This window comes from Fundulus heteroclitus, unplaced genomic scaffold (genome assembly GCF_011125445.2).
Source record: "Fundulus heteroclitus isolate FHET01 unplaced genomic scaffold, MU-UCD_Fhet_4.1 scaffold_70, whole genome shotgun sequence".
NCBI classification, from domain to species: Eukaryota; Metazoa; Chordata; class Actinopteri; order Cyprinodontiformes; family Fundulidae; genus Fundulus; species Fundulus heteroclitus.
This window is the reverse complement of record NW_023397143.1, coordinates 1,700,610-1,725,650: the sequence shown is the minus strand read 5'-3', so window position 1 is coordinate 1,725,650 and position 25,041 is coordinate 1,700,610. Positions and strand designations below refer to the sequence as shown.

Genomic DNA, 25,041 nt, shown 5'->3' with positions numbered 1-25,041 from the left:
AAAGGGGGCAGTGCTGGACCGTTCCTTCACTCGCTGACACCGGGCCACGAGCTACAGAGAGCAGGCAGAAAACTCTGATCGTCACATAAATTACAGCTGTACAAATAAGATTATTTAAAAAAATTTTACTTGACTTCTAAGGCTCATTGATTCTAATAACTCATAGTGTTCTTCATGGTGGAGAGGAGACCAGTGTCTAAAGAAAATAAAGCAGTGGTCGACAACGTTCAGGAAAGCTCTTGTGTTGCCGGACGGCGCCGGTGGGTGAACTCACGTGCAGCAGCAGCACCGCAGCCAGGAAGGACTGTCCCTGGCAGTAGCCAATCTCCTGATCATAAACAGAGTAAGCCTGGACAATATGAAAGACAAAGACGGTTAAGCAAAGGCTTTTCACAGTGAATTAGAAACATCTTTACAGGTTGAAAGTAATCCAAGAAAAAGAACGTCACTTAGAATAGACCTGGCTTTGGAGAAGCCAGAACGTAAAGAGAAACTGTACATTCAGGTCTTGAAATTTATTCAACAGATTGTTCAGAACAGGACCAACGTTTTAATGACAGAAGATCTTTAGCAGAGGTTTAATTTAAACATAAAAAAATATACATGTCATAAGATTTCACCGGTCTATCACAGTCATTCAAATCAGACTCAGCCTTGTAACTTAATGAAGATGAAGCCCGATAGTAATGGATGGATGAATCATCATCACTGGATACAGATAAAGAGACTTGGAGAACCAGATGTTTAGGAGAAATGTTAATATTTATTAAAGCTCAGAGTGAGACGAGGGAGAGGAATGGGGGGGGAAATGGGCTGCAAGTGGCTGGCCTAGTGAACCAGAAACACAAATAACAAGTAAAAGTCAAAAATACAAAATGTGGATCAATCCAAACACAGCAATGGGAGAAACCTGTAAATTATTCAACTGCACCTCAGTGGCTGCTTGTCTGAGAGGAAATTAATGCCCTCCTAAGAGTTATGCATAATGAATGACATTAAACAGAAAAGTGTAAAAAGGCTGCACTCAGTCAACTCCAGCAGTCTTACTCATACTATGCTGTTGTAAAAAAAGTATTCCCCCTACAGATTTAATTTGCTTTTGCTGGTTTTTGTCACACCTAATCGTTTCAGATCAACCAACAACCACTATATTTGTTTTCAACGGAGCACATTTTTATAATAAAGGACTAAATGATGACGATGATGGTGTTGATTGATAACATACGCCGATAAAGTGCGACGTTGTCAAGTTGCGATGTGGCGTGTGCAGTCCGATGCACAAGCAGCCAACTTCCACATAGGCCGATCATTCTTTGCTTCTTGTTTTGTGCGTGTTTGTGGGTCGCAAGAGAAACCCATTTAGCTTTTCCATTCTTTTGTGAACTCGATAAAACCAGCGAGTCGCAGCATCAGACAGAGTTAATTAACACAGAGCAGTGGCAACTCTCATTACTGATCAGCAAACCTGTTTGTTGTGTTTTCGTTTCTGTTTCAAGTCTAGCTGTAAACACCATTTTCTACCTGAAGAATTGGTTTTGGTTTGGGAAATTTACTCTGTTTATATAGCATTTCACCAGTATGCAATTGGATTCTCCACATTTTAGAGCCAATTGCTTTTTATGGGGTCATTTGTAGCTGGTTAAGTACCATTCTTCTTATTTATTGGTACTACTGGTTAAAAAAAAAAAAACAAACAAACAAAAAACTCATTCCTCGCATGAGAAGTTGCAGCATTTCCCAAACAGTGAGCATTGAAATTATTATTATTATTACAAACTCGGCTCCAGGTCCAATCATTTGGTTCCTAGTCTGAACTGTTTTTCACAGTCTGGTTTTTATTTAACAGCTATTTAAATATTACTCCGACTGTGGATGTGTACGACTTCAGGTGAGCAGCTATGCTGTAGAAGCCACTTCCTGTCTTATGAGGATTAACGGCTTTTACATTTAACTTACATTAATATAATGTTTTCTTGTCTTTCCCATTTAGAAGAGTGAAAAAAAGAAATGACCCTGTGTGTCAAGTCAAAAGCGGAGTATTATGGGTTACTAATTAAACGATCCTAGATACTTGGATTCATTATAAAAAGGTATACATTTAAAAAAATTATATGGTTGCATTAATTATACATAGTTGTACAGAAAAACCGACACCCTAGATATTTCCAAACATGACAATAACTACATTTCTACGGTTTAAATTATTTTTAATATTTTGGTGTGCGATGATTAATATTTTAAAGCTTTGAACACATCTTTTCCAGGGCGACAAATAAAATAAATACATTTGCTAAGTCGAAATGGAAATAAAACCTCTATGTCTGCATTTTGCTTTACATAAAGAATCAATGAATAGTCTCACCCTTTGCTTGAAACTGTAAAATACTTCTAATTACATCAGCATCTTCCTTAATCAATGACTCCCAGAATTAGGAAAAGATTGGCAGTTTTATTTTATTTTTTTTAAGTTTTTAGTGAAACTGCAGTTAGAAGGGGTGAAAAGGGGGAAGAGGGCGCTCCTGATGTGTTTTTGCAGATGTGTTACAAAACAGTTTACACCTCATTTGGTGTGCAGCTGCTGCAGCAGCTTTGTGCTCTGCATGAAGCCAGTTTCATGACGTTGCATGCTTTGTGCTGCATTGACTTCACTTCAAAATTAACAACCTCTCTCTCTCTCTGTGTCTGTGTGTATTTTAGAGACCCACCTTGCAGATCTTGTAGAGCGAGTCTTGCCCATCTCCGCCAGTGTCTTTGAAATAGTCATGAGCGGGGAACGTCCTGTTAATATCCCTGGTGATTGCACTGTCCTGAGGAGATTCCTAGAAGACAGAAAATAAAATGGGAGGTGAGTGGGGGTGGGAAAGAATGTGGCAAAGACAACAACAAAAAAAAAAAGATAAGACTATTACTGGGGTTAGTTTTTTATTATCAGCTGTATTTGCAAAGATAACTTCTTCCCAGACCCAGCTGGTGTAAATGATCTTCAGCATGCAGGGGCCCCACGCATTGTTAAGAAACGTGGGGTAGGAGGAGAAATTGGCAGCACAGACTGTTCTCTTCCACTGTACAGATCGTCCACCGCTCCATGCTTCTTTGTAACTCTACGTCCACTCTTCCCGCTTCTAATTTTATTCCATTTTAGTGCATCAAAAGTAATTTCATTGTTGCAAAAGTGTGGACACGTCGCACCAGCAGCACGGTCTGAAAACACTCCGAAGCTGTCAAAAATTTACAAACGGCGCAAAACAGTGAGTGGGGTTTCACAGAGTGTTAAAAAAAATGACACCTTATCTATGAATAACCCCCCCCCCCCCTCCCCTCCCAATCATGTCATTATGACTCCATTTAAATGTAGATACAATGACCCGTTAAAATGTCTTCTGATAAAAAAACAAACACAGACAAAAACACAACTTCCTGGCTGATAGTTAACAGTTTGGCTTTTGAGGTCAAACCTGCTACAATGACAATCTCAGCTACTTAAGATAGCTTTTCTTTCGGTTTGACAGCATCGATAAGTTGAGGAATAAACAGTGTTTCAGTCTATTGTTTTCTTTTTTTTTAGAAGTGGGATCTGATTAAGGAGCCACTGGAGGACATGAAACCAGGTTGGTGAGCAATGCTGTGTGGAGAACCCTACATTTCAAGCAAAATGCATCTGACAACCATTTATAAACAGCAAACCAATGACACTGTAGGAGAAAAACATTTTGAACTGATTATAGGGCTAGTAAAAAAAAAAAAAAAAAAAAAAAAAGCATGATGAAACTTACAGCTTATTCTGCAGCAGACCGAATGTTTAACAGCAAAAATATTTAAAGCAAATTTTGATACAGTCACTGAGCCTTTTTGATAGAATGCGATCAATAAACTTATAGTCAAACCACAGTAAGAATGAAAGAAATAATAAAACACACCTCTTGGGACCACAACATAAGTTACAACATTTAGGTTTAGACAAAGGAACTCAGAATCAACTCCTTCTGCATTGAATTAACCCCGACCGCTTAAAAAAAAAAAAAAGGAATGTAGGAAACTGATGTTGGCCGAATCTTTCAACACCACTAATAAAGCTGCAGATTTGCTGATGCGTACCTGTAGAAACCTGTGCCTCATATTTATCTGAGGTGATGAGACGGAGCGCCACAAACTCGGATCAGTAAAAACTCCTGAAGAACTGGGTTTGCGTTTCAAAAAATGACATACTGATTACAAGCACATCAGGAATAAATTACCTTTAAAAAGGCAACTGTACTAAAAGACAATTTTATGAAGATTTTTTTCTTTCCCTTTTAAAGACCTCTTTGTAAATAATTCAAAGATATGTATGTAATATTTGACGCAATGCAGTCTTGTCAATTGGCGGGCAATTTTAGCCTCAGGAAGTGATGGCACGAGAAATCGGCTGGTGGCCGGAGCCAGGCATTTTTTTTTTTTTAGTTTGGCCTGCCCTGACTTTTCCAATCTTTGTCTGATCAGTGAACGCATCATACCTACCTAACTACTTATGCCATTGGAACATTTCACTTCGGGTGATAGAGAGAACGCTGATCATATCACAACAAAGTTGCCATGTTTTGTCATCTTGAGCTTTAAGTTTCTGTTTGTAATAAAGTATTTTAAATTGGGAATTGTTGGCAGAAAGGTAATTTGGTTATTGGAACTAACATTATTTTCTTGCTTTGTAGCTAATTATACAATTTTGGTCCTTGATACCAAAGCCATCAAGTCCCCACATCTCCTTGTTCTGTGGATTCTGTTCTGCTTTCCACAGAAAAGAAAAATAATCCAATAATTGGATTAATAATAATAATAATAATTGGAGAACCAGAAAATCTGTCTAAAGAAAGAATCACTAATACAAAAAAAGCTACCCTTGGTCATAGATCAACAAATAAGGGCCTAGTTCACCTCTTACAGCACAATTTTAAAGTCTCAGTAATTCTATTTAATTTTTTTTTTTAATGCTTAGTTTAATACTTCCTTGTCAGGTCAGGTCAGGTTGGAGATTCAGAAGAGATAGGGCATTTTAGAAGGACATTGTTTGCCTGGTATGAACGAGTTCATACATTTTTACAAGAATTTAAAAAGAGTTTGATGGTTTTTAAGAGTAAATAGATGTTGGGATTAAATAATTGGCTTAGATGGTTAAAAGACAATAGAAGGTTTTAACAAAGTATTGCCGGGAAACTTTAAAATACCCTTTTTCTTATATTAATGGCATCAGAAATCACAAACTGTATCTTAAAGAAGAAAATATAAAACTCTTGCAGGATTCAACATAAATATTTTGATTGCTTGTGCCACACTCTGACAGAATGGCACCCTTGGTGGTGAGCCATAACAAAAAGCACCTTTGAATATAAAAAAATATATATTAACGTCCACTGGTTCAAATCTTTGTTACTTCTGCTATCTTTTTCTAGCTTTAAGAAACTAACTTCAGACTTCCTCATCTGATTTGTTAAAATTTAGGTAGGACAACTGTAAGTAATCGGCCCCAATTTATTCTGTGATAATTCTGAAATGTGATCATTTCTGCTTTAGTTTCTCTCTCAAAACTTGTAAAATATTACAATGAACAACTACGCCTTCTTAAATGGCTTCACCATGAAATGCATCATGTAAGTTAAATTACAAATAGGACTGGGTCCAAGGCTGCATAAAAAACTTACGTAATACCACAAACCTGATTTGAAAAGAAATCTTACACGATCCTGATGTCTTTCATTCCACAGGAATTTAAATACTTGTTCCAGTGTGAGGGACATATTACACTTGGCTGCAGCTTCCTAGTAAAAGATAACAATCCACGTTTAGACAAGCACCACTTAGCCATACTTATCTGAAGTGCAGAGAGAACCAACAAAGACCTCTGACTTAATGGTCAATTAGCTTCCCCTCTGTCCGTCTGTCTGTGCCGTTAACGAGCAACTTCTAATGAGGGTTCGCGTGAGAGGGAACAGCAAACATATCCACTGTATCATGCTACTGTGCAGAAGCTTGAGACGGCACAAAAATAGGCACGCTTTTATTAAAATGTAACAAAGATTATGTGTTGAAATATATATTGCAGTAAACCTAATAGTCGAGCACTGACTAAACATTACTGGTCCCACTTTTGTTGTTATTCATTAAGGCAAAAAAAAAACAGGTATCTATGAAAGTAAGAAAATACTCTGATTTAGAAAATCCTACACGGTGAGGACATAAGAAAAGATTTGTTGTTAAAGCTAAGGAGTCCTGCTTTGCATCTATGGAACAGCATCACCAGTCTTGCAATACACGGATATTGTGTTTAATGTTTTAAGACCAGGACTGCATAAATGGGGGATACGATGTGTTTAGTTTATAGCTTTGACAATGACATGATGAATGACTTTAAAAGTGGTCCGTTGATTTAGAGACCTTTGCCGCGCCTGGTCAAAACTACCCGTCTGGATTCTGAAAGTAAAACCCTCCTAGGTGAGAGGAGTGAAGTCATTAATAAAGGAGTCGCTTAGTAGTGGAAAAAGCGCTCAAGTGCAATGAACCCACCTCTGAAAATCCACTGCACATAGACACTTTTGTGAAAAAAAGATCAATAAAAAACAGTTTTCCTTCCTTTTGCATCTAGCCTATCATGTAGGTTAATACTACAGTCATCACATCCTCCCAACCAATCAAAGAGAGCACGTGTTCTTTCTTTTTTTCCTTTTTTAAAATTTGCAATGCGGGTAAAAATAAAAAAAAAGTTGATTCAATAAACGGTTCAGTTTGAATTCAGTGTTTTTGATAATTATCGCTTCGATCGATATGATTTCTATTTTATCAATATGCTTTTTTTATATCGTGAAAACCTAATGTAACTGACATAAAAGGTTTGTAGTTTTAACAATTACAATATTAGTAGCATAGAATCACTATAGTTAAATAATACTATTAAAACTATGTTAGTGGCACGCTTATAAAAAAACAACAAAAAAACAACAACATTGCAGCAGATGCGAGCAGACAGTACTGAAAGTAAGGCAGAGATATTAAAACCGCCAAGAGGCACCAAGTGTTACGTGTTGCTGAACTTCAAAAGTTTATAACATTGCCAAAAGGGCTTTTTGAAGATATTTTGTCCAAACTACATGCAAGAGCAGCCCTCTTCCTCAGCTGCGGTGAGTTAGTAAACATTAAAAGGCGCATAGCCATGTTATTTGACTTTTTTAAATTATTTTTATGTCAGTAGCTCACTCTGGTGGCAAGCAAAGTTTTTCTGAAAGATTGCCACGTCCCGCTGGGGTATTCGTTATTATTTTGTTGTTTTACGCTTTGTTTTTACTCAATTTGTTAGTAACAAATTTGTCACTGGGAATACAGTATGACCGTTGGTGTTCACTGAAGCAGATGCTAAAGCTGCCGATCACACAGATGTGACCGCAGAGTTGACTGATGTGAGTAAATGTTCTGATATGAGGCTCATAGAGTGTGTATTTAATTAATAACAGTTGGTCCTCGATCACGCCAAGCTGCCGCTTTACTGCGAGGCATTGCAGAGGGTCAAGCTCGGTCCGGCATTATTTAATAATGTTTTATTAATTGAGCAAACCAGCATTATGGTAGTTATGCGATACCGCCGGTAGATAGCTGATCATAGTGGCCGGTGCTGGGGCTATTTTTATCCACAAAAAGGACCATCAAAACATTATCAGGATGCAGGCTTGGTGTATATAACTTATCATGATCAAATGGTTTTTGGTCTTTTTCTCTGAGGACATAATGTGGCTATATACCTTTAAAGTGGATGGTCTTGTTTTCCTGTTTAATTAGTTACCAGCTCACCAGATTTACTGGACTGCCAACATTGCATCCAAAGGTCACCAAACCAATCAAAACAATAACACGATGGTTGCCTCTTTTCATAGCATCAATAGTGCAAACCGCTCACATTAAGAGCCTTATGTAGGCATAAAGTGCTCAGAAGCTCAAATAGCATAAAGCTAATTAAAACCCACTTACATTGTCCACTCAGCTCCTTAAAAACACAGTTAATGCTGGGTGCATTGTGTGCTCAGTCACAGGCTGCAATTTATCCCTGACAGATATAATTTAATACAGAAAGCCTTCTTGGTGTATTGGTGAGAGTGTGACAATGATATGAAATATATTACAGCCACTACTGCTACCAAAAATAACAGACATTGATTGTTAAGTAGAACTGATAACAGTGATAAATCTGGACATGATGATCATGATAAAATGTTCATAATGTTACATACGTATTGCACAGTAATGCTAAACTATACTTGAGTTTTGCTGTTTTACTTTGAAATTAAATTGCTTCGATTTATACAAAACAGTTTTGAGACACAGTGTTCTTCATGTCTTAAGAATGTGAAAATGTTGCCAAATGTGATTGAAATCTGTTTGATGTCTACAGTATAAAACTGCAAAGGACGGCTTGGATGCAATATTCGGTAGCCTGTTATATTTTAGGAACTATGCATTCAAACTCTGCCAGGTGAAAACATGTATGGTCGCTTGGACCGACTCTCAGCAGCTTAGACTTAGACAAACTTTATTGTAATTTTGTATCTACAGAGTGCATATAAAACAAAATTTCATTGCATATAGCTTATGACAATGTAATGAGATTGCAATTGAAATAAAATAACATAATAGTTTATAGTGCAAACATAATGGTGCAAAAAGGCATTAGTTTGAAAAGTTCAATGTTGGCAGTGCAAAATAGCAACCGATATAGATCTTAGCGATCAAGATGTGCCAGCTCAGCAGAGTGGTGGGAATATTATGATGGTGGAAAATAAATTTAAAAAAAGTGAGGAAAATAGGGATGTTGTCTCTCAAGTATTCAACAATAATAATGCAACTACATCTAGTCTAAATATTGCCCTAATATTGATACGACAGCACCAAACATTTACTGTCAATTTGTCCGACAAACATCCTAGATACAAATCTCTTTTTTCCCCCCAAATCCCGCTCGACCTCTAATGGACGGAAATCTGCTGACTGCGGACGCTACTGGAGGGCAATGAACACGTTCAAGACACCAGTCGGAGTTAATTTGAATTTTGGGAAATGCTGCGTTATTCTATCAGAAGTAGCCGTTAGAGGATAGTTACACTATGGACACAATAGGATGGACATGGTCAGCAACAATACTTAATACCAACTGAGTATCACTTACTCCAGCATATTTAAGTGGCTTAAAGTCTGCCAAAGAAAATATTCCCCACCCCACTACACCAACACCAGCCTAACTGTTTGATACAAGGTGAAATGGATCCATGCCTTCATATTTTTTAAGCCAGATTTTGGACAACTATCTAACTATTGCTGATGATATTGAGGCTCATTGGACCAGGGATCATCCCCCTCATCCCCACCCCACCCTGTTACTATCCAATGCAAATTTTAGCCTCAGTTATCTGTTTTTAGCTGAAGCCTAACTGTTTTAAGGTTATGAGTTAAAAAAATGGTACTCCACCCACACTAAACTGGGATCAGCTAGAGCAGGGGTCACCAACACCAACGCCACATGTGGCGCTCATGAGCCTGTTCTGAAAAAAAAGCACAACCCACCAATGAGCTGCATCTAAAACGTTATTTCTTTGCCCATTATTCTTGCCGTTTATTCACACTTGCATTTATATAGATTTTAAAATGACAATATCTATAACAAAGCATGAAAACTATGTTTATTTTACATAATGTTAAAGGTGAACTCTCACTCTTTTAGTTCAAAGATCGGTACTGGTAGCTCTTCATGTGAGAAAGTACCAATGAAGCAGCTCTCAGTTTCAAAAAGGTCGGTGATGCCTGAACCAGAGGTTTCTTTCTGCTAGGAGTCCTTCTTTTCCACTGTTGCCACACGGTTGTTCAGGAGGGACTGCTGTAAACTCAAGTGACTCGATGCCATCAACTGTGTCTTTACCAAGTGGCCTAAAAACTGAACTCTATTGTAATGTTTTATAACTAGGACTGCATTTGAATGTATGTACATTAATTTTTGAATCAGTCCGTATGATTGGGTTGACTATATTTTACTGTAAATAAATTGCCTGTCATCTTGAACCAATTCACCCACTTTCCCCTGACATATACACGTTTTTTTTTTTTCATCAACACTGGCCATCTTCCAGTTTTCAGACCTTTCTTTGTAATTCCAGTCGGTCAGCACTTTCTGAAATACTCAGACCCGTGTGTATAGCACCACAAACCATGGCAGGTTCAAAGTGACTTAAATGACCTTTATTCCCCATTCTGACGCCCGCTAGGAACTTCCAAGTCTAGATGCCTAAAGGAATAGAGTTGCTGGATAACGATATATGTGGTAAAGTGGTTGATGATCCAAATGCATTAATGACGTGTATTTGTGTATACAGCCTCAGGTTGTATTCATCTTTAACCATTTTAAAATGATCTAAAGCACTTGGAGCTTGTTTTTAAAAATACATTTGAACAAAAAAACTGACCAGGGTGTACTGATCTTTCACTGGCTGAGTACTTTCTAAAGGATTGTCTTTTTTTTTTTTTTTTTGACCAGTACATTTATGTAAAGATAACAAATGTTACTGCTGAGTAAGTGGCAGGTGTGATGGAGAGGAAGTGCAAAAATAAAGGCTAATCGAGAACATGACTCAGTTGCCGTCAAAGGAAACGGATGGACAAATAGGGAAACCAGAAAACTTCTAAGTGAGTGAAGTCCTGGGACAAAACATGGTGTTCTTACAAAATTACAACCCCTTCAACAGAAGTCAGACATAAATAGGGAGGCTGTAGCCTTTGCATTTATGTGCGTGTCAAGAAGCAGGCAAATAAAAATCACAGAGTGGAGCCTCAACGAGAAAGCTGAACAGCGAGAACTGTCCCCGATTTTCTCTGACTCGACACAAAAGTCGACATGTCATCTTGTTTTCCTTTCCCTGCTCCTAAAGGATCCCGCTGAGACATCAGAATGGAGTGGCGTAACATTTATCAGGCTTGCTACGCTCTGTGGATCAAACCCCAAATAACTGAGTGCAACGTTTTTACTTCTTTATCAGATAACATTCAAATAAAAAGTTATTTCTAGCATCATTTTTAGTTCCATTAGGGTTGATTCCTGATAACAGTATCGATGCACAATACTTTGTTAGCAGCAGGTGCTAAAGCGACTATTAGCACTGGTAACTTCATAACATTTCTTCCCCCGCAGTCGGCAGTGGAAACTTACTACTTATTTATCAAGGAAATTTAGTACACAAGTTAGTGGAACAAATGCCATTCGTTACAAGATAAGCCAGCAACTATTTGCTTTTATTATAAGATAGAAAAGTCGATAAGATATTCAGCTTATTTACTTTTTGCTGGCAGTCGTTTGCATGCAAAAAAAAATAAAAATAGGTTGCATGACCCAACTGTAAAATTCTTTGGGGGAGAAAAAATGAAAACTCTGTGATAAAAATCAGATTTATTTGTTCAGCACAGATAAACAACATCTATGATTCACAAAACCGTATCGCACTGGGAGCGTCGTGTAATCTGAAGTCTCACCCACATTCATCAACAGCATAAATAAACTAAGCAACATTCACAGTCTATAGAAAAGCAGACATCTTTCCAAAAGTCTAATAACAAATTCAACACACTTGGTGTTTGAAAGATGGCATGTTTGGTTTTTGTTTAACAAGGTGGTTTTGAAGTCTCAAACTTTCCAGGTCTCATTGTACACATCATTTATTATTTGCAAAAAAAAAAAAAATCTCCTGTGTGGAATGTTTAATTGGCAGTCTCGTCTCATCTCTTATTTATTGTGTGGCTCAACAGACGGCAATAGTTTAGATCTACTGAAATACACAATAACGGGACCATTCAATACCTAAAAATCTCTAAATTTAAACAATTATGTGCGGTGTCGGACCTAAGCGGCTCCATTTGGACTCGTTTCGGAGAAGGATAAAATTCTAGGCTGTCCCAGTCCAACTACTGCTGATCCACTTAAACGGTTTGCCAACCCAGGAATATACCAGAAGAAAAAGGCAAAAAAACAGAGAGAACAAGGGCAATATCTGCATATCTTGCAATTATCTTAAGCATATTATATTACAATTAAAAATAATGTTTAATGTAGTAGCTATAGTATTCTGAAAATATAACAGAGCCACTACTAATGCAAGTAAGACCTGTTGGAGTTTGTTTAATTATGATGTAAAAGTATTAAATTACCCTTATAACGTGTTGTAGTTCAACCATATGTCTTTGTTCTTACAAGTAATGACTTTTACATCCTAAGCCCTACCAACTCTAAAGATCATGTTTGTTTGTTTTTTGTTTTTTTTCATTATTTTAACCAACCAGGGCATGGAAATTTCCTCCCAGCCATCAGTGTCATTCCCGTGAGAACACGTAAGTTGATTGTTTTCCCCACAGGAAGAAGGGAATGAGTGTATGTGACCAAGGGGAAAACTTTTCGGCATCATGGATTGTCTTCAAACATGTATTGTTTTAAAAAGGGACCGTGAAATGAGCTGCTATTGTACAGAATCGTTCCAAACTAAAAGGATCAAAAATGACCATGCTTGAAGTAGAAACGCCACAAAACCGTGTAGGCTGCACAACATTTATCACTTCAGAGGAACAAACTGAGCATGGTGACCGAAACAAAGAAATCTATAAATATCCTCTGATAAACTTTCGGCCAGTTATTTCTATGAACAGGGAAATAATAAGACAGCAGCACAGAAGATGGTACAGACAGGAATGGTTGCACTATTTCAGAATGCTTTACAAACGAAACAACGGCTAATTATTTCAAGGCCCTACTAGAAATGAGACCAACACAGAGACCAAAAGACATTAAACAGTCAGAATCTAGCCAATGGCCGAGTCTCGGCATATCTGCACACATTCATCATCTCCGCTGCGGTTCAATCGCGTGGGAAACACAAGCTCATGATAGAAGTTAAACCGTTTGATTGGTTCATTTACTTTTTTTTTTTTTTGTTTAAGAAAAAAGTGTCAACTGCTTTGAAAAGCTGAAGGAACACTGAAAATTTCACTTCCTCAGCTACCAACAGAGTGAAGCTAAGCTTTGCCTCTGAAACTGAATAATCTAATAACAGTCACATGCCCTTTAATTTAGCCCTCACTTGCTGTTAGAGAAAACTACTTTCTCAACAGTCAACGCACTGTTATTAGTTTTTAAATAAAGGCAACTTTATACTTGGAAACAGTTGTAGACATGCACACAAGGCATCACATAGGCGACACAGTGCAGTAGACAGTTCATAATATCGTTGCGTAAACTCAGTCATATAGCAGGTATTACGTTTAGGAGGAAAAGAAACGTCGAAAATACAACAGACTTTCTTTGGCACATTACTGCAGACGAGATATAAAGCTAAGGAATGTTTGTTCTTAAATTAACACAAGACCCGAAAGTTTAAAAACACACAACTTTACACGTGGAAAAGTACAATTAGGCTCACTTTAAAGTCTTTCAACGATTTCTTTTAGATATCAATGCACAAAAACAAGACGCCACTAACATGCACACAAATCTTCAAGTCTCACACCAATGCTCAAATTCTTTTGCATACTTTCACAACCATATAGGTCCAGATTCTCTTAAGATGCTTCCTCTCTTCTAAATTCTTTAGACGAACGTTGTGAGTCAACTATAAAGGTTGGCCATCTAAATTAATAGCATCCCAAACTGTTTAACCACAGTTTGGGGCCCTTTCTTTTTACAAACTCAAATGTACTCAATCATTACATATCATTGTATGTGAACAATGATAAATCCTAATCTAAATAAAATTAGCAATCAAACTTGGTTTTCCAATTAACTGCACATATTTAATCAAGGTCCGGCTTTAAATACAAACCCTAAAGGCACCCACAGACTGTAAGAACAGACGGACGGCACATTTAGACAATGTGACATGGAAATAGATAATAAAATGCAATCATTTATAACATTTTCTTTTTCCATTATGTATGTATACCAATAAAAGACTTTTCCAGCCAGTGTAGGAACCCTGCTATACCTCTGAATAAAAGACCTCAAAACATCTGAATACAAAAGACGGGGAAATAATATGCTTTCTTGGTCTTGAAAACACGTTATGCTACATAAAAAATAAGGTGCAACAAAACTGGTAAATATGCAAATTTTATAGAAGTGCCACAATCAAATAAATAAGTAATTAAGCATAGGTGCAAGCTTATTTCAAAAAGCAACTGGAAACAAATTCTTTAAATAACTTAACACATTTATCTATAATTGTTTACATATGAAATGTATTTAATACATTACTAAATTAAATTTAGAAATAATACAAATGAAATGTTCTTTTATTTTATATTAAAATATGTAAAAACTATTTCAATATACATAAAAAAAAAATCATAATCAATGTGATACAGTCCACCATAATTGTCACTGTGGCTCGTTAAGGAGACCCTAAGATTTGATTGGTTTGATGCAGATCAACTTCTGACCAATCAGTATAAAGCATCAATTTAACGTACAAATATTGAATAAATAATACAATTATTAATGTAATGAATCACTAAATATTTTCAATCAAAGATCTATTCTTAAATGTGTTTAATTTTTTTAATTGTATTTACTTGTATAATTACTTTGATACTTTGATTGTATCATAATGGACTGCAGCATAAAAACAAAACAAAAAGATTATTACTAAATATTTATTTATAGATTTTGACAACATCAATTAAACTGTTAAACAATTGATTATTTAAGAACTAGAATTTATTTCATTTAACGACTTATTTATTGGATTGTGGCTCTTTTGTCCATATCACTGAACCCTACATTTGATTTTTGTCAGTTGAGCAATCGTACACCAAAACTAGGTCCTTTTAAACAGACAGGTGCAGTGTGCAAACCCACAAATTCAACAGACATTTTAACAACATCAATAAATAACATTTAGTGAAAAGCTCAGTTTGTCTCTGGTCGCTGTACTCAGCACAGTCTCACTAAATCCCATCAGCCTCTTGACCGGACCCATCAAGGGTTGGCTGAATGCGACACAAATTGTGTTGACGACGAAGGTCACGTTACTCCAGAAGAAGCCCGTAAAACTTTTCATGAGAACGTTCTAGTTCTGGTTTGGGCAAAGACAAGTTGAGTATTTGGCTCCAAACTAAAACAGCATCAGTAGATAAACATTGTGTTCAACCTTTTGATCAAAAGGACTTCCTCCCACAAAAAGGACACACAGACCGTCTTCATACCAGAACACTTCATCTATCAGCCCCCCGTGCATATCGACCTGTGTTTCCATCATTAAAAGAAAGAAAAACACCTTTTAGGGCCAATAGGGCCCCTTTTTATTGCAAACTGCAATGCTTTCGACTCTTATATTCTTTGCCTTTGCCAGATGTGGCTCATCAAGGGAGAGCGAGAAATAGCAGCAACAGAACAATACCTTCTTCAATCTCTTAAAAGCACATTTTAAAAGATTTTGAGAGCAGTCACTTTGGGCATTTTAGCTCAAATGGTAATCCTGACACCAGTGTTTCATTCTTCATTTGAACTACACATGACATGTTGTGCCAACTCTCAAGTCCTCGTTGTCATATCCATACCACTGCTTTGCGCATCCTTTTTCGAGAGAGCCGACAAACGGCTTCTTGGTGTTCCCGACTCCAAAGCCGCCGTCGCCGCTGCGCCGCAGACAGAAGGAGCAGAGGCGCTTGAGCCCCTTTCGGAACGCCGAGTTGGAGAGGCTGTAAATGAGACAGTTGCAGAAGCTGTTGCTGATGGCCAGCCACGTGGTGAGAAACGAGGCCGCCGGGTGGTGGTATATCCCTCCGCTCTCAAACAGGAAGTAGAGGATGTAAGGCAGCCAGAGGATGTAGAAAACACTGGTTATGCGAAACAATACCATAGCGTATCGCTTGTCTGGGTATGTTGACTGCTGATACTGAGGTTGGTGGTGCTGGAGCTTTTGCGATTGGGACGACTGGGGAAGCTGGCCTTGCTCCACTGGGGTGCAATCCTTCATCCCCGATCCCACAGTCGTTCTGGGGCCCTGCTGCTGCTGCTGCTGGGGCCTGTAGCGAGCGTGGCGCTCGCTGATCTCCCGGGTGTGCTGTCTGCAGATCTTGAAGATGTTGCCGTACGTGAAGCAGACCGTCAGGGCGGCTGGGGCGTAGAGCAGCGCAACGATGAAGGCCGTGAAAGCGGGACTAGTCCTCCACTCGACCGCGCACCACTCGACCACGTCGCCGTGATAGCCGGGCTTCCCCCAACCCAGGAAGGACGGGAGGAACACCAAGGCAGAGTATAGCCATATTAGAACGATGCAGCAGCGCACCCGACAAGGCGTGACGAGAGATGAATAAGTCAGAGGCCGCGTGATGGCGATGTAGCGGTCGACGCTCACGCACGCCAGAGACACCATCGAAACAGACTTCAAAACTGAGACCATGTACCCAAACACCTGGCAGGTCAGTTTGGGGTCCAGGCCCTGCAGATGGTGGAGCAGAGACAGCGACGGGAAGAGGCAGCTGACCCCCACGAGCAGATCTGCATACGCCATGGTCTGGATAAAAGCACTGGTGGTGTGCTGGCTGAGCAACGGGGCACAGTGGAACACGAAGATCACCACCAGGTTGCCGCAGATGATAAGGATAGTGAGGAGGAGGATGACGGACACTTCAAGGAGGCAGGTGCTGAAAATTTGGGAATAGCCTATTTCAAGTAAGCAGAAGGGAGCAGATAAATTTAAGTCCGGCGAGCTTTGGTTCAGTGGATCCAGGGAGGAATTCATGATCTCAGGCAGTAAAAAAAAAAAAAAACAACACATAAAAGGGGCCCTTAAAGGGTACGATAAATCCAAAAAGCCACTATTCAGTCTGGTAGCCTGCTGGTTTTATCAGCAGCTTGGTTTCAGTTCAAACAAACATCTCCATGCTCCTTTTGAACCTGGGAAGGATGGAAAGGACAGATAAAGGTGAGAGAGGGTTCGCTGGAATTGCGCTTAAAGCTGGCAAAATTACAGTACGAGTAAGGTAAAAACCTTCGTCTGGAGTGTTTTCAGGTGAAGGCACAGAGGAAGAAAACTGCCAGAAAATGTGACTCTTATTAATTTTGGGATGTCTTCAACGTCAGATGCAAATGCAGAAATGGCAGGCGGCAGCTCTTATCAATTTGTAGTCCATCAAGTCAGTGAAACGGCGTCCAGAGAAAAGTCACTGTTTAATGAGCTGCATACATATACTGTGGCAATGATTAAGCATAATCAGCTCATTTTTCTGTCCTTCAATCCACTTTTCCTCTTCTTTTTGGCTCTTCTGCTTCTTTTACCGAGCTTCCATCGGCTTCTCTCTGGTCCTTTGCCGTAAGATCCCAGCAGAATACCGTAAGCCGTTACCGAGTCGGTGGTATGTGGGGTTAAAGAAGTCCAAATCCAGTCCTCCCAAAGGTGGAGTAAAACACTGCCATGGGTCTGTTTCCGGCGTTAAGAGCAGCAACTTTGTCTAGAGATGAAATCCTAAAGGCAGGCATACCGATGCTGGGAGAACCCCCTCTGTGTTCATTTGTCCTGCTCTGCCGTCTCTCTTTCTCACACTGCCTCCCTCCTTCTGCCTCTGTCTACAGAAACAGCAGCACTGAGGCCCCTCCCATTTTCTGTGCCTCCAACCAATCATCACCCATAAAACCACAAGACTTTTTCCTTCCCCCCTCCAACCTCTCACACCTCCTTTTTTTTAATGTGCAAAGCGTGTCTAATAATCATGCCGGGATTTATACAGTTTCAAACTGCTAAAATTAGCAACAATCAGTGTAGTTTGGAGCTTGGAAAATCCTAATTTAGGTTGCAAGAAAAATAGCAGGAATAGTATCTGTGTGCATGTAAGAATATGGTGAAGTTTGATAAGAGAAAGACGCTGATACTTAATGATAATTAATCTTATCATCAAGGACAAATACAGTTTTGAATAACATGCACTGTGGTATGCTTAGGTTGAATAAAGTTTTCTTTGTGTGTGTCTAAGGCCAGTTGCAAGAATAAAACAGTACACTGAATCAGGCAGGCGGATTCTACAACAAACCTAAAACAGCAAACTTAAAGTTCAAGAATAAAGAAACAATCGTCAGCTTTCAAGTTCACAACCAGAGCAACACAAATAAGAGCAATTAAATCAAGTTATACATTTTTGTTTTAAAATGTTAAGTAAATACTGAGATACGGTTAAACTGTGGTATTTCTATTCAAGGTTATTACACCATGAGAATCGTCAAATCAGCTCATGCTTAAACCACAATAAAAATAATTTGAGGCAGATAACAAAATGTCACAGAAAACGACACTATTTATTGGAATTGGTCTTACTTTGTAACACACGGTGATCACTGTTTAAAATGAACCCTCTGTAATGACATGTCTTTAGTTGAAACTTCTAGTGAGTTGTGGTTTTTCAGGGACTGCATATCAGTCTAACTAATAATATAAAGAAAGAAACATACCTTCTTATAATTAAAGTTAAAATTAAGGAATTTGTATTGGCTAAAATTAGTTTCGGCAATTTAATGCATTAAAAAAAATGTAAGCCAGCCTCAAAGTTTTGATTGTTGCATCTCTACTAATGAAAATCAACAGTGGATAAACAGATACATGAAATAATAATGTTCACTAGCTTTACGATGCAGGTATAGAGTCCAAATACAAACAAAGGAAGACAGTTTGCTGTCTTTATATTTATCTAAAAAGAAGATCTAGTGCAATTTTTAAGTACAGTGTTCTGTTTTACAGCCTCAAACAAAACAAAAGCACTTTAACCCAAATAATGTTATGACTTTTTGTCATAAGGGGCCAAATAGTTAAGCTGTTGTGCTGAAAACCCGTGGTTGAAAGTGCAATGTCACGTGGGAATGATATGCTCAAACAACAAGGAAACCCATGCCTTGAGGAGAAATAAATTATAGCTGAAAAGCCGTAGTAAAAAAATAATTTGAACATGTTTTTTGCCCCCCAGAAAAAGGCACACGTTTACATAGAATGACCTACTAAAACATCCGATTCACTTTCCTCCAAGGCTCAGAAATTATAAAAAATGTTTGAAGCAAATGAGACAAAGAAGAAGCAAGACTGAAGCCACTAAAAAGTCTGCATTTTTTGTGGATTTGCAAAAGCAAATATTCCATGGGTAAGCCTCCATGAAATTCATTTTGATCTTTCATTCTACAGTCTATTTATTCTACCTAAATTTGCTTTATTCTGAAACAAACGTGGCTGCATTTTAAAATCTGGAACCTAGAAATATAAAACAGTAGAGATAAAAACACAAAGATGCAACCATATGTTTTCTGTCCTTAGTTTTTTTTTTTTCCTGGCCAATACCAATTTTCATTTTCTTTTAGGTCGGATCTGCCGATTTAGACTTTAGTTTCTTCTCAAAAAAGGAAATCTATGCCACGAGTTCTTTAATAGAGGGAGTAATTTTGATATATTAAAAAATAAAGAAATTACAAAATTATTCTCGTTTATGCATCAATGCCTAATTCCAAAATTAAACACATTTAAAGAAGAGATTTTTGTGTCATATTATCTGGGTACTTAACTTCCCAAATACCGATCAGACGCAATCAAGGAAAAATTAGCCCATTCCACTATGTGGCCAGTCTATGTGTGTTTTGATTCAAAAAACAGTATCTACAAGAGAAAATAGGCTCAAAGTTTGAAAAACTCGCATATTTTCAATCTATCCCTGATTTTATATATCATCATAGCTCCTGTATCTCACAGGAGACTTGCTTCAGTAAAATAAGCCTCACCGACAGAGCATGATCTAATTATCTTATAACCCCTCTCCCAGAACTGTCAACAGCAGGGCTTTTTTTTTTTTTTGTAATCACATGGAAAAATCAGCAGCTTCTCTTAGAGCCTAATGAACATTTGTGAGCATAATTACTCACACTCACTTCTCCCTCACATGATGGGCAGATTACATTGAATTGCTCAACATCCAGAATTAGCTAATTCAGCGGGTAGTAATTAATGCGCGATTTAGCGCAGCACTTTCTGTGTCCCATCCCTTATGACTTTCTGAAGGCTGCACATTTTGCCTCGTGCAAAGATATTTGGGGTAGCGTGATGGAGACTCAGACACACCCACGCGGTCTTGAACACGCACGCGCGCACACACCTCCCCCGCCTGCACCTTTTTCCCCCCCAACAATCCAGACACTCTCTCCCCCGCTTTCACGCACCTCCTCAGTGCGCTACACGAGGAGCTAAAAATAGGTGACAGTAGGACTAAAGGGCTGAAGAAGGGAGGGAATTGGGGGGTGAGACGAAAATGGAAGTTGAAAGAAGCAGCTCGTCAAGAAAGAACAGGACATGGAGAAGTTTAGGGCAAAAACAAACAAAAGACTTGGAAAACAGAGAGGGAAAAGTAAAGCATGATGCAATCCCCCTTTGTCACCAAGCTGGGAGTAAGTCACTTAACTGTATGATCTATGCTCTCTTGTTTTTTTTTTTAAGTTAATTTCCCTTTGGGATTAATAAAGTATTTTTAAATTGAACTGAATCATGTAACACGTCTAGCAGCCGACCCAGCTTGCAACCCAAACAAGTAACTTTAACCAACTGTGCAGCACAACCGCTCTGAATGACAAATCTAATTTCCGAATACAGATGCACAAATAATCAACGATATGCAAGGAGTTAATCTATATAACTCTAGGTGGTTAAGCATTCCCGCTAATGCTAGGGAATCAGATCTAATGAACAAAAACGCAGTCGTCCTGGTAACCTGCTCTCTGTTTAGCCAATAAGGTGGCTATTACTCATGCAGCCAGCAGGGTTTAACCACCAAACAACTGTACATGTGAGATTTATTGCACAGACATATTGTGCGTCAATAAAAGATGTAGCATGGAGTCACGCACGGAGATGAATTGAAATGGCAACGTAAGAGTCGCACATTTCCACAAGACAGCAAGCCTGTACAAATTAAGCAGAGGAATGTCATGTCTTAACTCTCTTCTTGCCAAAACTGGCTTTGTGTTGTTATTGTTGTTTTTTTCCCATACGGAAACATGTTTTCTAAAAGGAACACTGTTCTCTTTAACGTGATCATTTTGTGTGCAAACTACAGACTTTTCTCCAAAACACACTTTAATTTGAACAGACAGAAAAGTAACACTGTTCCAGATCAACAACTATGAAGGTGTATTTAATATAAAAGTAGTTTAAGTACCAGTTTACTCCCCAAAAACCTATATATTTTAGTAAGATACGCCCTATTCGTAAGCCACAATCCTTAGAAGACAACAGATCTTATAGGACAGAAATGAGGGCTCGATGCTATGTACGTCTATGTACTCTAGAGAATATGCACTCGATACTTGGTTGGAGCTCGTTATATATGAATTACTGCATCAATGCGGCGTGAAATAGAGGAGATCAGCCTGTGGCACTTGGGGTGTGAAGCAAGCCCAAGTTGCTTTAATAGAAGCTTTCAGCTTCTCCACATCGTTGGCTCCTATGTCTCTCATTTTCCTCATGATGATACTCTACAGATTGTCTGTGAGGTTTATGTCAGGGGAATTGGCGAGCAAATCAAGCCGAGTTATACCACTGATCCTGGCAGCAGGACCCGCTTTGTGAATCTCCACCACCACTCTTAAATAGGTTTTGCTTCACAATCATCTCAAGGATGTAAATATCTCTACTTGGGGACTTGTTCTTACCACATTTTCCTTCCACACAACTTTCTATGAATTTGCCTGGACACACATAGTGAACATCCAGCTTCTTTAGCAATGACCTTCTGCCGCTTTCCCTCCGTGAGAAGGGTGTCGATGACAGCTGTGAAGTCAGCAGTCTTCCCCATGATTGTGCGGGAGATAACATAACATTTGTGTATATCTAAAACTCCCTCTGTTTATTGATATTATGTAATATTAATTTTTTTTTTTTTTTTTGCAGAAGTGAGTTCAGGGCTTTTCATTAGCTGCAAGGCATAATTACCAAATCAAAAGACATACTTTTAATGAATCACTGTTTTAGCTATAAATCTTTGACATGCAGGTTTTGATAACAGAGCAACTAAAGTTGACCATCTTCAATGATATTCTATTTATTTTAAAATGCACCTGTATTGGCTATTACTCCTTAATAAATTCAGATTTGTAGCACTGCAGACCGCTACTAGAGATCCTTCCTACCTACAGCTATCCACACCAATTACAACTCATTTAGCGCTAACAGCAACATTTAATTTCCCTTTTTGGCTAACAAAGTATTTTTTAACTGAACTGAATTAAATCCTAGGGAACTCGAGAGCTGAATTCAGAAATATGTGCTGAGAGGAAGGAAGCACAGCCCCCACATCACAAACAGACTAAAATATATAGAGCTTAGTTTTAAGAGACCATACTCAACATGTTTGATTAATTCAAATAATACCAATTTATTTAGATACAAATGTGTAGGCAGCTCTACTTTAATAAGGCAACATGTACAATAAGGGATACAACAACTTTTTGAATTCCTGGATTTTACATTGAGACTGTCAATTTGAGTACTCAGCAGCAGAGTCCCTCATATCCAGAGGTTAAATAGGGCTTCATAGGGTAACAGTTCAGGACATAAATCTATTTTCTCTTTTTCTAGGAGGGTAATTCGGATTTGTATGTCGGAAATTGGCTACAAAAGTGGGCTGATGGCAATGAACAGATAAAATCAAAGACAAGGCTCAGCAATAAAAGCACATGCTCCAAACTAGAAATGTCGTTGTACACGGTACTGGGAAAAATACTTTATTAATTTAGTGCTGATAACAATGGCATTATTGATATGAAGTACAATTCCCATCGTATGACACAACTTACCTTATCTGCACACTCTTAACCACATGCAGTATGTTATGTTCCACTTAATTTTAACATGCACACAGTAAACCAACACCAGTTAGTGCCAAAGACCTCACATCAGGTCAGGCTAAACGTCAGGCGTTTGGTGCAAGTAGAAGGTGAGATGTTGGACATTTTTTAAACTTTTCCATAATTCCTCTTCAAAGCAAACAAACAAAGCAAAAATCACAAATCTTTGTGAGTGTGCCTACACATATCATAAATGCTTGAGAGCTTCTGTAATGAATTCCTGCCCAGCCTCTTGTCCAGTGGCCATTCCCTGTTATTGATGTCAAAATTAGAGTCGAGATTCCATCCATACCGTTCATACCAGGAGGGAAATAACATGACTTCTGTGACATTTAGCTGTAAAAACTCTGCTACACTGACTTTCCCTAACGATCAGTGCTCATCTAGCAGGGATACAGAACAACGAGCGCGGGCTTCATGTGCAGACGGTGATGAGAAAAGATCTGAAGAGGAATTGGGAGTGAAGGAAATGAGAAAGCAGAAAGGCCAAAACGCCGTTGCCTCCTGGGAGCCAGCATGTACATGAGAACAGTGACCATAAAACAATGACTCAAACTAAAAGCCAGGAGATAACCATCTAAGGATCAGATCACACCGAAAATAATGACAAAAATGCAACACAAGCCATTTCTCAAACAGCCGGGAGGACAGAAAGATATGCATATATAAACAAACGATAATAATCAAGCATTTCACACAAGAAATATGCCACTTTTTTCTTGACGTGCAGTTAAAAAATATAGCTTGCCTCATGAAAGCTGCTTCCTTGTTCCAATGTTCAAAGCGCAAATAAAATAAGCGACATTTTTATTGACTTAAGACAAGTTTAGGAAGATTATCGCACATCTCTCTTTTCTGTATTGTAAATATTATTCTGTTAGACCACAGTGAGAATAGCTGTAGTTTTACTGCAGCGAATGGGGATCTCAATAAATAAATAAAAATAAATAAAAAAAAATCTCCCTTAATTGAACGTCATGTTCTCTTGCCTTTCCCATTTTAAAAGTTGCTAGACACGCTGTTCAATAAAAACATGCAAAATAAAAAATATGAAAGGGTTCTGTTAAATTTATTTTATAGTGAGGGTTAGGAATTACTAATAAGCGTTGCACTGGTGGCCCTGTAAAAAACTGTTGAAAGTAAAGTGAATTATTTTCTTCTCGCTATTAAATTAATGCATTTAAAATTAAGATTTAATGTAATGTTCCGGCCTGAGATTAGGCAACTGCAATACAAAGCGATACATTTATTTTAGAGTAAAGTACAAAAAAAAAGTATAATTTGCATTTTCACCCAACAATAAAAAAGCCCATTAGTGGTTTATAAAAAAAGGTGCAAATGCCTGCAAAACACCACTCATCTGATGGTTTTATCTACAGAGCAACGTCTGTGACCATCACAAGTTTAAAAGCACATGAGAGACTAAAAAGGTTATAAAACATGGCCACTGGTGGACCCTGAGGTGCGCTCCTAAAGAAGTAAAACTAATTTAGGATGGTCGCCATGGAGAACAACAATAACAATGCTCCACAGGAGAAAAACAAACAAAAAAAAACCTGCCTCAGTTACACAAAAATATGTGCTATAAGGAGAAAACTTCTGATTCGTGTGGCTCCAACTTGGCTATCAGGTGTTGGAAAGGCAAACCAGTTCCCTTTCAGAACCAGTTAAGAACCACCAGAACCACTCAGGTGAAAAAGCCTTTTTAAGTATACAGTAAGATGTTTTCTTTGATATTTAGTTTCATCCAGTTTGCCCATCAACTCTGACTTCTTTCGTCATCCCCTCTGAATCAAAGCATCACCACAGCATGACGCTGCCACCACCATGACATAACTTTTTCAACAACCCTCATCCCAACAAAATGAGTCAAAAATATAACTTTTATCATTTTCTGTTTTAATGCATTGAAGCTTTCATTCTGATTATCACCCACAATGTCTTTAAAAATTAATTTTGTATATATATATATATATATATGTGTGTGTGTGTGTGTGTGTGTGTGTATTTGTTAATTTATAACATAATGGTTTCTAACAACTAGAATGTTTAAACATTGCCACACTTTTTTAACTGTATAATATTGACAACAATATAAATGGCTTTTAGCCTGAGTGCTACCTGCAGTCAACTTT

The 25,041-nt window shown here is 38.2% G+C and overlaps 2 protein-coding genes across 2 annotated transcripts in view; both read right to left on the bottom strand.

Annotated features, from left to right (window-relative positions):
• Positions 1-274: 274 nt before the first annotated feature.
• LOC105932112 (rab GTPase-activating protein 1) overlaps positions 275-25,041 on the bottom strand; it is a gene marked incomplete at its 3' end in the record, with an annotated part of 61,805 nt that continues 37,038 nt past the window's right edge. The window contains 2 exon segments of the mRNA XM_036133922.1: positions 275-349; positions 2,706-2,819. Of these exon segments, the coding sequence (XP_035989815.1) occupies positions 275-349; positions 2,706-2,819 (189 nt within the window).
• LOC105932113 (probable G-protein coupled receptor 21) lies at positions 12,307-17,961 on the bottom strand. Its single transcript, XM_021320762.2, has one exon. It carries the CDS (start codon positions 16,818-16,820, stop codon positions 15,546-15,548), a length of 1,275 nt encoding a protein of 424 aa, XP_021176437.2. The 5' UTR covers positions 16,821-17,961; the 3' UTR covers positions 12,307-15,545.

What these genes read in the sequence shown, in the direction of transcription:
- LOC105932113 (XM_021320762.2), bottom strand. Translation starts at nt 16,820, where the DNA reads ATGTGTTGTTTTTTTTTTTTTTTACTGCCTGAGATCATGAATTCCTCC.